This window comes from Aphis gossypii, chromosome 1 (assembly GCF_020184175.1).
Source record: "Aphis gossypii isolate Hap1 chromosome 1, ASM2018417v2, whole genome shotgun sequence".
NCBI classification, from domain to species: domain Eukaryota; kingdom Metazoa; phylum Arthropoda; class Insecta; order Hemiptera; family Aphididae; genus Aphis; species Aphis gossypii.
Window position 1 is genome coordinate 62,223,461 of NC_065530.1, and position 15,683 is coordinate 62,239,143.

Below are 15,683 nucleotides of genomic sequence, written 5' to 3' on the forward strand. Positions count from 1 at the left end.
AAATGATAATATCAAGTTTATTTAACGTGAACACACGAATTAAAATTAAAATTTTGTTTTTCTAAATTTTGAATTTTCAATGTTTTCATTTTATCGTTATTTTGGTATTTGCCATTTGGTCGTAAATCTGTAAAGCAAATTACTTTTATTTGTTATTTAAAATATAATATTGAAATTTTTTTAAATAAGCTACACTAACATATCATTTACTAAATTTTTATTGAAGTTTATTATATTTAAAATATAATGGAAACGAAAATTATTGTTGAACAACTTGAAGACAAACAACAAATAGTAAGGTTTTTATATTTAATTTAAAATTTTTTGTCTAATTCTAATGAATTACACAATGATACATTACCTAGTACTTCATATGGTTGCAATAAGGGACATACCTATTATAATTTATAGGAAATAATTACAGTGTACCAGTATCAGTACAAATGTATTTTAATTCCAGTACAAAATATATTTAAATGAGTATTATTGAAGTAATAATATAATTTTAATGTTAAATTTATGATAAACACTTCTCTAAACCATAGTTTATATATTATTAGCTGTAGATATATCTTAACTTTCTTGAGAAAAATTGGACAACCATAATATACTGTGCCATATACATCAAGTTTTAGTATAATGTACTCAGTTCACTGGTAAATTGGTGTCTGTGTACTTTGATACTAATTCTTTTGAGATGAGAAATCAGTATATTTTTGAACATGGTTCAAATTACTCTCTAAATTTTCCTAATAGCTCTTATAATAATACTTGAAACTTTTATCAAATTTAGTAGAACAATTTTTAGAGACTATATAAGCTATTATTAGGACATTGCATTTGTGAAATGTTGTAAGTGTTAACTATAGCACCAATAACGTCGAATACGTACTTGAGGTGGTGCAAATGCGCCACCTAAAATTAGGTATAGGTGGATACTGGGTTTATATAATTTTGAAAAACTTATACTTAAAACTAGGTACCTATTTAACATGAACATAATAATGCATTGATAGTTGAAAGCCAAATGGAAATAATATTTTTAAGGGTATCTAAGTAGGGATGAGTGATTAAAATGTGTATTTGCACCACCTACTAAAAAGTAGTTAGGCCTCACTGTATAGCACTTACAATCTGCATAATTTCTGCTCCTACTTACTTATTTAATCTATTAAACATGACTTACTTACCTAATTACTTTGTATGACTGTAATTTACCATATCTTTAGAATGTTCTTTATTACAGGCACTAGGCACCATAGATTATAAAATTGAAACATTTAACATTTTCTAAAAAATTATATTATGATATTTAAACTGTTCAAAATATAAGAATTATAACTATATCTACATTTTTTAGTTTTTTTTAATTTTTTTTTTTATTACTTTATACATTATTTTAACAAGTTGGGAAAAGTGCCATGCAGTAGTTATCTTAATAGATTTAAACAGATATTTTACTCTAATTATAAAAATGTAGTTAATAATATAAATATAGATATATTTTAATGTAATTAGTAAAGTATTTAAATCTGTGTTATTTGATCAAATTATAACATTTATTCTAAATATCATTTGTTCGATTATGTATGTGTCACTAATAATTTTTCAACAAGAAATTTTAGTTTAGGTAATATATTTATATATTAATACTATATATTGTATACTTTCAGGTTACATATAAATATTTGACTGAAAAATTAAATATTCATCCAAATAAAGCAAAACAGTAAGTAAATAGCTTATAAATAACTTTTTTTTAAATTATTTTTTGTTTTGTTTTTCCAGCTTGTTAAAAGAATATGTTTCTAAACTCACTGATGATCAAAAATACTCCATTACAGTTGTTATTGGAGGTGTACTTAAGGAAAATGATGGGTTTAGTATTGTATTGGCGTATGATGATCATGTTGATACTATGCGCCGACGTTTTAAACAAATTGATTTTGAACACATTTATAGTATTCAACCTATTAGCAGATTTGACGATATAAATAATGCTTTATATTTAGTAGATAATTCATCAAACAATTATACTAACTTGCCTTCAAGTATTAAAACAAAAGAAAAAGGAAATGATTCAATGCCTGAACAAACAGATGCAATTGAAATGGAAATTAATTTACCTTTAACCGAACAGACAAACTTGTCACCTAATAAAATTCAAAATCTTAAAAGTGAAATAATTACCAATACAAAATTAGATAAAACACAGAAAAAAGTAATTTTTAATATTTATTTAAGTTTTTTAATTACCTAGTTAGTAATCATTAAGATTTATTTTATAGAAAAATGGATTTGATTTCTTTAAAAATAATAATACCAATAACACAAAACAGGAAGAAATTGAAAAAAAAGTTATTACAAACAAGGTAAGTCAAATAAAACCAAAATGTAAAAATGAATAAATATAACATGACAAATTTAATTCTTAGGCCAATTCAAATTTCTTCACAAAATTCAAAAGTTCCAATAAAAGTCCTTGCACATCAAATGGTTCTACTGATTCCAAAAACAAGGTTACAGCAGAAGAAACTACAAATGTGGATTCTAAAAATAAGGTTACAGCAGAAAAAACTACAAAAGCAAATTCTAATAACAAGGTTACAACAGAAAAAACTATAAAAGCAAATTCTAAAATAATAGATTTAGAGCCTTCAAAAATTGTACATGACAAAGAAAAAAATCTAAAAAAAGAAAAGAAAAAAAAAGAAAATGCCAATAAAAGTAAAAGTAATCAAAAAATTAAAAGAAAGCGTATTCAAACTTTCGATAGTTCAGACGAAGAAATAGATAGCGAAGAAGAAGGTATGTGTAGAAAATTAACTTATTTATTCCTTGTCTCATATAATAAGTGTAACTCTAGTCTCGGATTTCTTTGCACAATAATAAAAATGAATGCAGCTATTGTGTGCTGAGCTCTTAGAAGCATCAATTCATTATTTCAATAAATGCTTAATTTCCATTTTGCTGGTTATTTTGATTTCCCTGATTTTAATCAGCAAAAACTTAATCTAACAAAAAGTGTGGTCAAATGGATACCGCTCTGCTGTACATTAGATGTTATAAGGATCACTGTTATATATAGGATTGTTAAATTTGAATCCAATAATAGGTATTATTGTATAATAAAACGATTCTGAACAGAGATGATTTGTCTGCCTACGATATATATTTTTAATTGAGTGGTAAAAAAGGGTGGTTTATGTTTTAATACCTGAATACCCTAAAATTAAATCTTGTACAAAAAATGCCAACAAAAACAACTGGTGTATGTTTCAAGTTTCTATGACTAGTAGTTTTTTACTAAAACGAAAATCTTTAATTATTTGATTGTAAATAATTGTTATTCTACTCATGAATATTTGATTTCGTAAAAATTTAAACTTTAGATAATTTTTTTTTAATTGGCCAATGCTCAACTTCTTTTATAATTATTGTAAGCCAAACTTATAGAAAATCTTATATTGAATTTTCAAGTTTTTTTGGGCACTCAAAATAAAATAAAATAATTAGAAAAATCGAAAATTTCAGTTGTCTATAAATAGCTCAAAAAAAGCCATAATATTTTGACTGTGTTTAACCATGTATAGATAACACTAGTATAAATATTTGGTGAAAATTTCAAGTATCTACAGTGATTCGTTTTTTAGTTACGACTTACAACTATATAAAAACTTGATTTTATCGAAAACTGGTTTTGCATAAAAATTAGTTTTTCTGTCCTTTTTTTTAAAAACCACTGGAAACTTCTTACCTTTAACCTCTATAATACACCAAGCATATTCACTTTGACATTGGAAACCATTCCTGAAGTTTTAAACTGAAATATTATTTTGACAAGCTATAGTGCACACTCACAAAAAATAAATAAAAAGATACTAAAAATCAAATTAATTGAGAGGTATTCTTAACAAACCGAACAAAAATCAATCGGCACCTGAAATTACTTTAATATGAGACAGTGTACAGTATTATACTTTTGATTATTAATATATATTTTTTAGATATGAAAAGATCTGAACATATGGATGTTGAGGATGATGTTGATTTTGTACAGCCTACTCCACCACGTCCAACACCAAGAGAAAATCGAAAAAAAGAGAAACAAACAACCACATCCACATTTATAGATGATGATGGTTTTGTCCGTAAGAACACATTTTTATTATTACCAAATATTTTAATATTTAATACTTCAATGATAAAATAGCTAATAAGTCTAATATTATTATTGGCTTATTTATGTGAATTTTTTTCTTTTTTTGTAGATACTACAAAAGAAGTTAAAATTGTGGAAACAGAATGTGAATCATTTTCGGAGTCCAATGGAAACGACAATACTCCTGAACCTAGAGAATTAAATATTGAACCAGTTGTCAAGAAAATTAAAGTTAGTGAATCAGATTCTGCAGATAAGAAAAAGAACAAAAATAAAAAATCTAAAAATAGTTCTAACCAAGGCATGAAACAATCTTCATTAACTAGTTTTTTTAAAACAAAATAATGTATTACTACAATATTTTATTAAACACACAAATATTAACATATAAATTAAATAGTTTTAATGTACCACCAGTATAATAAATTATAATATATAAATAAATATGAAGAAATATTAAATTGCTATAATGTTATTTTAATGTTATAAACATATTATATTTCTTTTTTAATCATCTAAAGTACATTGTTTTTCAACAACACAATTTCGATCACAATCCTTCAAGACTGACATTATATTGATATGCCATCTGAAATAGTGCTTTCAATGAAGGCATAAAAGTTGATATTTTTGAAAACTCTGGGCCCGAAACCAGTTGTGTATGTATATTAAAAGCACCATTGTAATCTCGCTTCAGTACAAGATCGATCATCATATGAAGACATTGAATCAAATAAGCTGACAACTGTAATTTATGATGAAATTGATGTAATAGGTTATAATAATTTAATAATTTATTAAGTATTTCATTAAATGTAAAATGATAACTCTAACACAAATCTTCATATATTTAAAATTAAAAATAATAAAAATAATTTTTCTGAGTATTAGAATGACTATATTATAACCTTAAATTTATTAAATATCCGTAAGGAAATGTATACATTTAATTACAATCAAGTCAATTTCAGACTAGTTTGGTAAAGGTTAAATTAATATTTTTTATGATGTTACTTATAATTACTTTAAACATTCATAGAATATATAGTGTCAAATTTAGGTTTGTGTCAAAATTATCAATAACATATTTCAGTAATTATTACTCTAAAAATTGGCACTGGTTTGTTATAGCCTCACCTTGGTGTGTAAAAACTTTATAGCCCCACCACTCAGGTTTGTTATTGCCCCGCTAACCACATAACAATAAATACATATTAATCTAATTAATATTAGTTATCTAATTAATATATATATACAATTAATCTAATAGTTCGATAATTTATTGATAAAATATTTAAAAAAAAATTAAAATTAATAAATACAATGTTAAAAAAAGTATAAAAATTCATTTTCAACACGGACAAATATGTACTGTGATATTTGATCGATATTATACATTATATTGATTCATATTATGTGATAAATATCTACGATAGGTAATTTATAGTAATAATGGTATGTTTTTTATGTTGAATTATTAGATTATTTGTACGATGTATATGTATTTATTGTTATATGTATGGCTGAGCGATAACAAAACCTGAGTGGCGAGGCTATACAGTTTTCACACACTGCGGTGGAGCTTTATTAAACTAGTACCTAAACATTAAAACATCTTAAGATAATTTTAAGTTAATACTTACAGAATTTTCTCGTAAAGAATCATACAACAACTCTAGTTTTTTAGCAATATCTAAAACTCTTTTTCTGGTTTGCTATAAGAAAAAAATGTATGCATATTAACAAACTTTACATAATTAGAGTAAAACTAGATAAATTTAAATGTACTCAAGATATAAATATAGATGAAACAATCACTTAAAAAGTTAAAAATATCTATTACTTACAGCCGTGGGTGCTGCTTCTAATAGTTTTGATTGCAATCCCTCCAATACTACTTGAATTTTAACATGCTCTTGAGGAATAGGTTGCTTTACTAATGCTTCTACACCTTGTTTTATATTATTGTTTAAATATTGTTCATCATGGGTGTTTCGAAGTGGAATGTAAGTTCCAATTTCTTCAATTGGAGGTGGATTATTTGTATACAATGGATGTGTAATTGGGATTGATGACACAGGTGTTGGTGGTTTCTAAATGTATGATTAAATTACATATAAAATAATTATATATTAATATTGGACAATTCTAAAAACTTAATTTTTAGTAATAAGTTTTAGCTAATTTCTCTGTGATTTAAAATTTTATTTGAGTATGAAAATGTACGTATACTTTAGGAGTAATAAAATAAATATTTCAAAATATTTTGACACATTTCTCATAGATACAAGTAAAATTATAATAAAAAAAAAATAAATAAATAGCCAAATAAGGTATATTTAAAAATTTTATGAATCAAAATTAAAATTTGAATAAATTATTATTAAATTAAAAAATGGTTATAATATAAGCATGCTGCATGCTTGATGAATGGTATTATTTAATAGTATATAATGGAATTATTATTTTAGTAAAAACAATATTTGAAACGACCACTTTTGTTTTAAAAACTATATTTTATTTTATTTACAATAACATATATAATAAAATATATGATATTTATTTTATAAAATTTATATTTATTAATTATACTTCATATAAAAAACTTAAATTTACACTAAAAACTGTTGGGAAAAATTCAACTGAATAAGTTAACAGAGGTAAATGTTCTACTCTGCCTCACTTAATATTGTAGCCGTTTTAGTATTCATTGTTTTACCATAAATCCTATCTTTTAGATAGTGAATTCATAAAAAATGCTTTTGTTAACCGATAATGATTAACAGATTTTTTATCTTTATTTATAAGGGTTGTTTCTTAGTGAAAAATCACTACCGGGGTAAATTAATTTTTTGTATTTAATTATGCCTAACCTCACACAATGATATTTAGTGCAGATCACAGAGTTTTACTCAGTAACTTAGTTCCTCAATCAGGCACTAATATCTGGGAATAACTATCTAATTATCTATAATAAATTATTTATAGTCAACGATGAAAATAAATGATTATTACTTGAATTGGAGCAGAAGTTGATAACATTGGAGGATCATTCCAACCAGGAGTTGATTTTTTTGTACAATTTATTGGTAGAGGTTCAACTAGAAAAATAACAAATTATAAAAATGATTTATAATAACTAAATTAATATTATTTACCTGATGGAGTTCTTTGATTGTAAGTTGATGGTGACTGATTAAAATTTGGCGATGGAGGAATTGTTTGAGAAAAATTATTTAAATGACTTTGAATAGGTTGAAATGTTGGTTGTTGATTCATATTAGGTAATTGACCAAAACTTTTAGGTTGATTAAAATTACTTATTTGAGCTGAAGCTGGATTATAAATATTTGGTTGTGTTGGTTGGTTTAATTGTTCATTGAAATTACTTGAGTGTCCCAAAGGTTGATTTATAAAATTTGACTGACCCATTGGTGGATTAAAACCACTTTGTTGTCCTAATGGTTGGTTTAAAGTATTTGATTGGCCCACTGGTAGATTAAAATTACTTTGTTGTCCAAATGGTTGGTTTAATGTATGAGGTAGTGGCTGTCCCATCGGTGAATTAAAACCACTTTGTTGTATAAATGGTTGGTTTAAAGTATGTGGTTGTCCCATTTGTGTATTAAAACCACTTTGTTGTCCCAATGGATTTGCCATAGATGAAATTCCTAATCCATTGTTATAACTACCATAAATGTTATTTCCTTTCACAGAAGGATCAATAACATACTTAGGCTTTCCTATAACAAGACATAAAAAAAAGACAATTTATTTTGCAGTTCATTAAAAAAAAAAAAAAAAAATTGAAATTAATTAATTAATTTAATAACATTAAAAATTTAACAATAAAGTGTCATAATTGGGCAGCTTCTTTACTCAATATTTTGTATTTATCATGTATGTTTATTATGTCTGTTGATATAGATTGTATATTTTGTATTAAAATAAAAATAAATTTTGCAGTTCATAATATTATATAAATACATTATAAATATAAATAAATACACCATCTTTTAACATTTAACAATTTTTTAAAAAAGACAGTGAATACAAAGATAACAGAAGCATGAATGCAGAAATGCTGGCTAAAAAAATAACATCAAAATTAAGTTCAAGAAAACCAGAAACAAGGTACTTGGGAATCAATATAAAAGAAAAAACAATATTATGCGTTATGAAATTAGGATGAGACTAAATGTGGCAAACAGATGTAACTTCACAATGAAAAAAATTTTTTTCTTAAAATTATTGTCCAGGTGTACAAAGGAGTGCCTAAACTGTAAATGCATACAATTCATATTGATTTACGCACATGGGACAAGTCTAGTACTCGGAGAGATGAAGAAAAAATACAGTTTTGAGAGAAATATATTGACCGGTGTATGAAAACCTTGGCAGATGTACAATAAGGTGGACAAGCTAATTTTACATTAATTATTAGTTAGAAAATTTTGGAATAGACTAGATATATGTCTGGCAAGCCAAGGGCTTCATTAAAAAGTCATGGAAAATAAATTAATGGGGAAAATATCAAGAGGCAACTTCAGCAGAGATAGTACAATACGGTAGAAAAAGACTTAAAAAAAATCAATCCATTACTGAATATGGGAGTGGCGTTAAATAGAGAGGTGGAGAAGCATTTTAGAAGCAGCGATGCTTCTAAACTGTAATAATACTTATAACTTATAAGCCTAAGCAGAAGTAGAAAATATATGAAGAAATAATTATGAAAACTATATGCATTTTTTAAAATATTTAAATTATAAGATATTTAGATAAATATAAAATAATAACTAAATAGTATGATAAATACAATATTGAATACATATTATGTATACTATAAGATTATATACTTGTATCAAACTATTTTAAACAAAAAAATTGTAATTTATTGAACAAGAAAGTAATTATTTTATTTGTAGAATTTAAAATAATATTTTTTATTAACTTTTTAGTTACATATTTTTAAACTATTTTTCTATTTATTCATGATTAATATTGTAGTATTGTTATTATTTTTATGTACCTGGCTTAATACTGCTAGGAGTCATGCATCTACTGCTAGAATCTGGTGGTGGTGTTGGTGGTACTGTTTTTTGCATATTTGTTTGATTAATATAACTATTTCCGTATTCTGGTGTACTATTAAGGTGATTATTATAAATAGACGTTGGCTGATTATGTATGTTGTATGTTGGTTGAGATTGAATATTAGGTGGATAATTTGAAGGAAGTTGTCTATGATTTTGATGTATATCATTATCTTGTATAAATTTATTTGGATAAGATGGAAAAGGTGGTTCTGGTGTTACAGTTCCTGTAGCACTTGATGTTGAGTATTTTCGTAAATCTTGAGTACTAATATTGAATGTTTTCTGAAAAAAAGTTTATAGTAATGACTTATATTTTTAATCAATAAAATAAATAATATATTATTACTTGTACAACATTATTTGAATATTCAGCAGTTTGATTTTTTCCAAGCGCTTTATATAATTGATTTTTTAATTCAATATTATAATCCTAAAGTAATAATAATTAAATAATTAATAATTATATTACATAAAATTTAAATACAACTAATATTCACCTTATTTGTAAATTCTAAATATCTTAAAGCTCCTTCCAGATCACCTTGAGAAATCAATGTTTCACTATACATCACTAAAAGTTCTGACAACTTTTGCCCAACTTCCAAATGAGATTTACTAGACAATTTTGATTGATGCAACATCATTGCCATTTCTACACATTCTTGTAACTTTTCAACTGTTTTGATATCTTTTTTATTATTTATAAGAGCTTCAACATTTCCAGAACAGATATAGCAAAGCTGTGCATATTTTGACAAACTTAAATCATCACTAGTTGCAAGACGATTGCCAAGTTTTTCAAAAGCAAAAACTAAGTCTGATCCATTAGTATGAGTTAGAATGGCTGTCATTATTTCTTTCCAACAATTTAAATTGCAATTTTCAATCAGATTACTCCAATCATTAGTAACAATTGCATGTAGTAAAGCAGCAGTTGGTTCTTTTGAATTCTATAACACATATTTATAGCATTATTACTAGGTTTAGATTAATAACAAGGTTAATTTACCTTGAGATATTTATTTTGTATCCTAGATAATGTCTTAGGACCAGCGATTATTCCGAGTAATAAAGCTTCAACTGGCTTTCCACTATCTAAATACAAGTCTGCAGCCGTTGACAAATTTCCAATAAGAAGTGATTGATATATTAAGTCTTGTACATCTATATTTTTAATATAGATTATAAATTAGTGAATAAGAAAATAAATATTTAAAAACTGGAAAAGTTTACATTATATTGTAAAATAGGTGTCAAGTATACATTGATCACTGTAATCAATTTAGCAAATTTGAATTGAATGATTAATCATTGCAAAAAAAATAATTTTAAACATAGATAGCCCTGTTATTTTGTTATATATTTATACTGATAATAGTTATTAATTTTCAATTCAATACTGTATTAATGTACTGTGAATTAATGAAAATAAGTTAGTTCATGGTTAGATTGGATTACTTGAAATATCTATAAAAAAAAGTATCAATTTGTTTCTGTTGATTTTTATCTTTTTGTACAAACAACTTATGGGTATTGAAAATGTAATACATTTATTTTTACAAAACAGTAGAATATATAGATTATAATACAAAGGCATTATTAATACAATGATATTTACAAATTGCTATAAGTACTACTTAACTTGTTTAAATTTTTTAAGTATTTTGAAGGAATAAAACATTTTTATTAATAATTATATGAAAATCTTCAACAATTTCAAATTCCTCTAAATAGTTAATAAATAATAATTAATGTGGAATGATTCAAGTTCCTTTGATAGATACTATTTGAAAAATAAAAATTGTTATATGTTTGAGTATTCAATATCATTGAATTTTGAACTTCATTTTAGCATATAAAGTTTATATGGTTTTCTACCCAATATTTTTTCAACTACCTCTATCTATCCAAATACTAAATAGATTCAATTTGCCTAAGCATCCAAAACATTTTTACTACTATAAAGTGTACAGAGACAAAAAGAAATTACACATGCATAAATTTAAAAATAATACATTCAGTGTATCCTGCTCAGAATCTATTAAATAAAGACCTAAAATTGTTTACCGTTAGAATTGGAAGATTTTAAATTGAAATTATCAAACTTAGCCACTATATTGTTTTCTTCTTGAATGTTTGAGAGATTTGAATGAAATTCTTCATTTTCCTCCTAAACATATAAATTAAACTCATCTTAAGAATTTATAAATAAAATAATAATTAAAAGCTATACTACCAACTTTTTTAGTTGAATATCCAAGTATCTCCAATTGCGCTTTCTTAGGATTATTTTGAAACATAGTTTTTAAAAACTTCCACACTAGCTGAAGATTATCATCAGAAGTCAATTCACTTTTATTATGACAAAATCCTTCATAATTTCCATTATTTAAGATTTTACTCAGATGATCAGACCAGGCCAATAAATCAGATTCAATCACTGTCTTGTTTAATTGAACAGCTTTAAGTGAACCATCAAATGACACCAAGTAACCACCAAACTATATAAAGATACTTAAATAACATAGCTGGCTTTAATTGTTTTCATACAATTTTTTTCTTACTGCAAATGATGCCCCACAGTTTCTCTGAAGCCACTTAGGAGCGTTTGTTAAATTAGATACTGTTGCCAATTGAGAATTAGAATTAGAATTTTCACTACTTATTTTCTAAAACAATATAATAATTAAAGGATTTACAACATTTATAAGTAAAGTACCTAAAAGTATAAATTACAAGACCGTTCAAATGTAACACACTACTTTCATGGTCAGTTTTATTAGAAATTAATATTATTAACTATAAATTATGATATAATATAATTATAATTATTATTACCCGATCATCAAAATTCTGTAAATCATTTATTGAATATACAGTTGTTAGCCCATCAAAACTAGATGTAGCTATCAATAATGGATCTTTTGGACACCAATTTATCTCAAAGTTCCATTGGTTGTTATGTTCTAAATCACATACTAGTAAATTTTCCTAAAAAAAATATTATATTTATAATATGAAATTTTGACATATCTAATATAGTTTCTATAAATAGAAGGTACGGAGAACTTCAAAAAATTAATCTAAGAATCCAGTGGCGTAACTGAGGGCCCGCAGACCCCGCGTTGCGGAGGGGCCCATGGTAATTTGGGGCCTTTGGTTATAGGGTTGTAGGTATTTGAATTCTTTGATATAACAATATGTTAGGGGCCCATTCTTAGCATTTTTATTTTTGCGGGGGAGCCCAAATTTTTTTATTACGCCACTGTAAGAATCATTAACAAAAATAAGAAGAAAATGTTATCTCTATATAATATAAAATAAATTTAAAATTACATCATTCTCACTACTTGGATTCCATATAAGTAATCGATTGTCTTTTCCACAACTTATTAGTAAATCTGGATCCTCAGAACACCATGACATTGATAATACACCCCTAAAAATATATAATTAGCTTATAAGTTAAAATTAGTTAATTTAACCATAACAAGATTTTAAATTATTTTATAATATTCACAGTATTTGAATATTAAAAAAAAATAATCACTTTTGATGTCCCAATAAATTTTTAACAGGTGATGACGCATATCTTAAATCCCATAGTTGAATAACTGGGTTTTGATCATCTTCTGATGCTATGCATACTTGTGTTGCCACTTTAGGGTTCCAAGACATTGCTTTCCATTTAACCTAAATGAAAAATGTTTTTTTTTATATATTTAAATAAATGAAAAATATATGTTTGGTATATCTACTTTTGAGTTGCTGTCTGATAATTTAATGATTGGTTCATTCTTACGTAAATCCCATACAACAGTATACTTATGAAACAACGAACCAAGAATGTGCTGAACTAAAATAAAGTTTTTAAAAAAAAACACATTAAATAATATTAAGTATAAAACATAGATTTTTAATTATTACGAAAGTACCTATATTTTAATTATTTAAAATAAATGATAATATATTTTTATGATATATTTTTGTATCATTTAATACACATTAATGTGTTAAAAGTAAAATACATAACAAAATCTAATTTACATTACTCATTATTCACCCTTTAGTAAATAAGAAATCAAATTGTTATATGATAATGGTACATACAAAAATAGTAATTTTATACCTTCATTATTCCATGCTAAATCAATTACATCTTCTAAAGTTTCTGATTTAGATCCTGGAGTCATTGGAGTACTCATACTGTTCAAATCCCAAATGAATATTTCTGATTCTGACGCACCAGATGCAAATAAATTTGTCTAAAAAATTAGGTTATTTATGTTATAAGTAGTAGAGGAAATTCTAATGAATTTTAATAAAGGAATATAATTATACAATGAAACCAGTTTTATATAATCCTTTTTTTACACAATTCAGTAAATATAAGATTTTTTATAACATTATAAATCACAAGTATTTTTTGATTTTAATACATTTTTAATAAGCTTTTTTTATTTTGATTTCTTAAAACTAGATTTAACTAAGTACTATGTATATATAATTATATAGATCAGCGGTTTTCAACTTTTTTTCATTCACATACCCCTTGACCTTTCACCACTATTTCATGTACCCCAAATATAAATTTAGAATATAAATAAACGAAAAATAATTTTTTTGCTTACTCCTTGAGATCATGTCACATACCCCAGGTTGAGAACTACTGATATAAATTATTATATGATGTATAATAGGCACCTCTGAACTAGCTCATTTGGTTTTTACAAATTTTACAATTTTACTATTAAAAAAACTATAATTTGAGTATAAAGAAAATATAAGTAAAATATTAAAAAATTCAATAATTAAATGTTTAAAAAAATCAAATTACCTTATTATTATTTATATAGAAATAGTAAACTACATTATATCCTCATGATTAATAAGTAATAAAATAATTTAATACATACTTGAAATAAATTAAAATCGAGAGCTTTGACTGATCCAACATGACGATCATTTTTAGCTAAAATACTATCAACATTTCTAGCTAATTTTGAAGCATTATATAGACAAATAACACCATTATCACAGCCTGCAGCAATGATGCCAGAATCCCATTCTTCATTATTATTAGCACCACCCCACACTAATTTATGAAACCTTTATATGTAATTATATAAAATAGAAAAATATTTATAAATAATTATTATAATAGTTTATGTTTAGTGGTAATTTAAGAACTCACCGACAATCAGTGGAAATTGATGCGTTAAGTGTTATATCATTAGATTTTACAGTATACAGTTCTAATGTTGATGATGTGTTAAATGAAGCATCTAATTGTTGGGCAGCAGTACCCATTGCAATATTGATTGGATAATTTGATTTTGGTGACCATGTTGATACAACAGTCTTTTGAAACTGTTTGATTTTCATTTTGACTTTTCAAGAAATAATATTAGATGAACAATAAAACCTTTAAATTTCCTCGCTATATAAGTAAATTTAACAGATATTTAGATTAATCATAAGCAATAATAAATGATAATATTTAAAAATAAATATAACATAATTTGTTGTTTATCTTACAATATTAATTATTGTCGACTTACAAGTTACTTAAAAAAATTCATAAAATTAGTAATAAAAAACACCATAATAAAAACGATAGAACGAGTAAAAACTTCTCAATAACTTTTTATTTGAAACACGTATAAGAATAATATGACTATAGGTAATTTTGCAAAAATAATTATTATCTTTTATTTTAAAAAAGAGGATATATATGAAGTTCTAAACGATTTGTAATACTCCAACGTGGCTAGTGAATCAGTGGTTCTTATTTTGTAGTTATTGAATGACATTTGGTATTACATATTAATTTATTACGCGTGTTTAAGTACTATAAGTACAAGCAGTAAAGCAATATAAAATTTCAAGAAATGTTTAACTTTAAAATTATAATTGATTATTTCTATAATTTAGCTACATTATCATTATCGGATATTTTAGTATTTTATATATTATAATTTACGAATTTTTATAACTGTTCATTGCTTTCAGTAATATTGTAGATGGGACCATCTGCCGAAAAGTGATAAGCGTAATAACAAATACTCACGATAAGCTTTTTTAGGTATTTTCATGTTTTATAATGGATTTATTTAATGTAGGTACTTAACCAACCATCTCACGATTTTTTTTTCAACAACGTTTTTTTATGCTTAAAACGATGGTGTAATTTTTTTCTGGAAACTATTAGTTTAGAAGTTATAGCCTTCCAAAGTTTACCGTTACATACAAATTACGTATTTAGGTTTAACGCGCGGTGCGCTCTTCACCTAACAGTTAACACAACAGCCAATAGCGTAAGTATAATAAAAATTTTATCGGTAATTCCGAGACCTAACCAAGATGATTTTACATAACGAATTGAAGGATATTTTCGATTTTAATGTATCAAAAAAGCGCAAGGA

The 15,683-nt window shown here is 25.1% G+C and overlaps 2 protein-coding genes across 3 annotated transcripts; one reads left to right on the forward strand and one right to left on the reverse strand.

The window, feature by feature from the left end:
* Window positions 1-80: 80 nt before the first annotated feature.
* On the forward strand, window positions 81-4,643 carry LOC114129179 (origin recognition complex subunit 1-like). Its single transcript, XM_027993832.2, has 7 exons — window positions 81-294; window positions 1,674-1,729; window positions 1,789-2,221; window positions 2,289-2,372; window positions 2,436-2,808; window positions 4,008-4,151; window positions 4,272-4,643. The coding sequence occupies exons 1-7, from the start codon at window positions 247-249 to the stop codon at window positions 4,505-4,507; spliced, it is 1,374 nt and encodes a 457-aa protein (XP_027849633.1). The 5' UTR covers window positions 81-246; the 3' UTR covers window positions 4,508-4,643.
* LOC114129177 (protein transport protein Sec31A) lies at window positions 4,543-14,961 on the reverse strand. Of its 2 annotated transcripts, none has more exons than XM_027993830.2 (20): window positions 14,820-14,961; window positions 14,453-14,698; window positions 14,175-14,367; window positions 13,388-13,523; window positions 13,017-13,114; window positions 12,809-12,951; window positions 12,595-12,697; window positions 12,097-12,249; window positions 11,823-11,927; window positions 11,499-11,759; window positions 11,326-11,428; window positions 10,268-10,422; window positions 9,756-10,208; window positions 9,605-9,688; window positions 9,192-9,540; window positions 7,321-7,905; window positions 7,178-7,263; window positions 6,010-6,255; window positions 5,806-5,877; window positions 4,543-4,907 (listed from the first exon to the last, which is right to left on the reverse strand). In XM_027993830.2, the coding sequence occupies exons 2-20, from the start codon at window positions 14,641-14,643 to the stop codon at window positions 4,713-4,715; spliced, it is 3,711 nt and encodes a 1,236-aa protein (XP_027849631.1). In that variant the 5' UTR covers window positions 14,644-14,698; window positions 14,820-14,961; the 3' UTR covers window positions 4,543-4,712. The 2 variants fall into 2 exon arrangements, with proteins under 2 accessions (XP_027849631.1, XP_050053173.1); XM_050197216.1 differs by having other exon boundaries at window positions 14,797-14,941.
* Between the last annotated feature and the right edge of the window lie 722 nt (window positions 14,962-15,683).

Coding starts and splice junctions, on each gene's coding strand:
- LOC114129179 (XM_027993832.2), top strand. CDS start 247: ATGGAAACGAAAATTATTGTTGAACAACTTGAAGACAAACAACAAATA. Junction 1,730..1,788: donor CATCCAAATAAAGCAAAACA/GTAAGTAAATAG, acceptor TTGTTTTTCCAG/CTTGTTAAAAGAATATGTTT. Junction 2,809..4,007: donor AATAGATAGCGAAGAAGAAG/GTATGTGTAGAA, acceptor TATATTTTTTAG/ATATGAAAAGATCTGAACAT.
- LOC114129177 (XM_027993830.2), bottom strand. CDS start 14,643: ATGAAAATCAAACAGTTTCAAAAGACTGTTGTATCAACATGGTCACCA. Junction 11,429..11,498: donor TTGGATATTCAACTAAAAAA/GTTGGTAGTATA, acceptor TTATATGTTTAG/GAGGAAAATGAAGAATTTCA. Junction 4,908..5,805: donor ATTCTTTACGAGAAAATTCT/GTAAGTATTAAC, acceptor CATAAATTACAG/TTGTCAGCTTATTTGATTCA.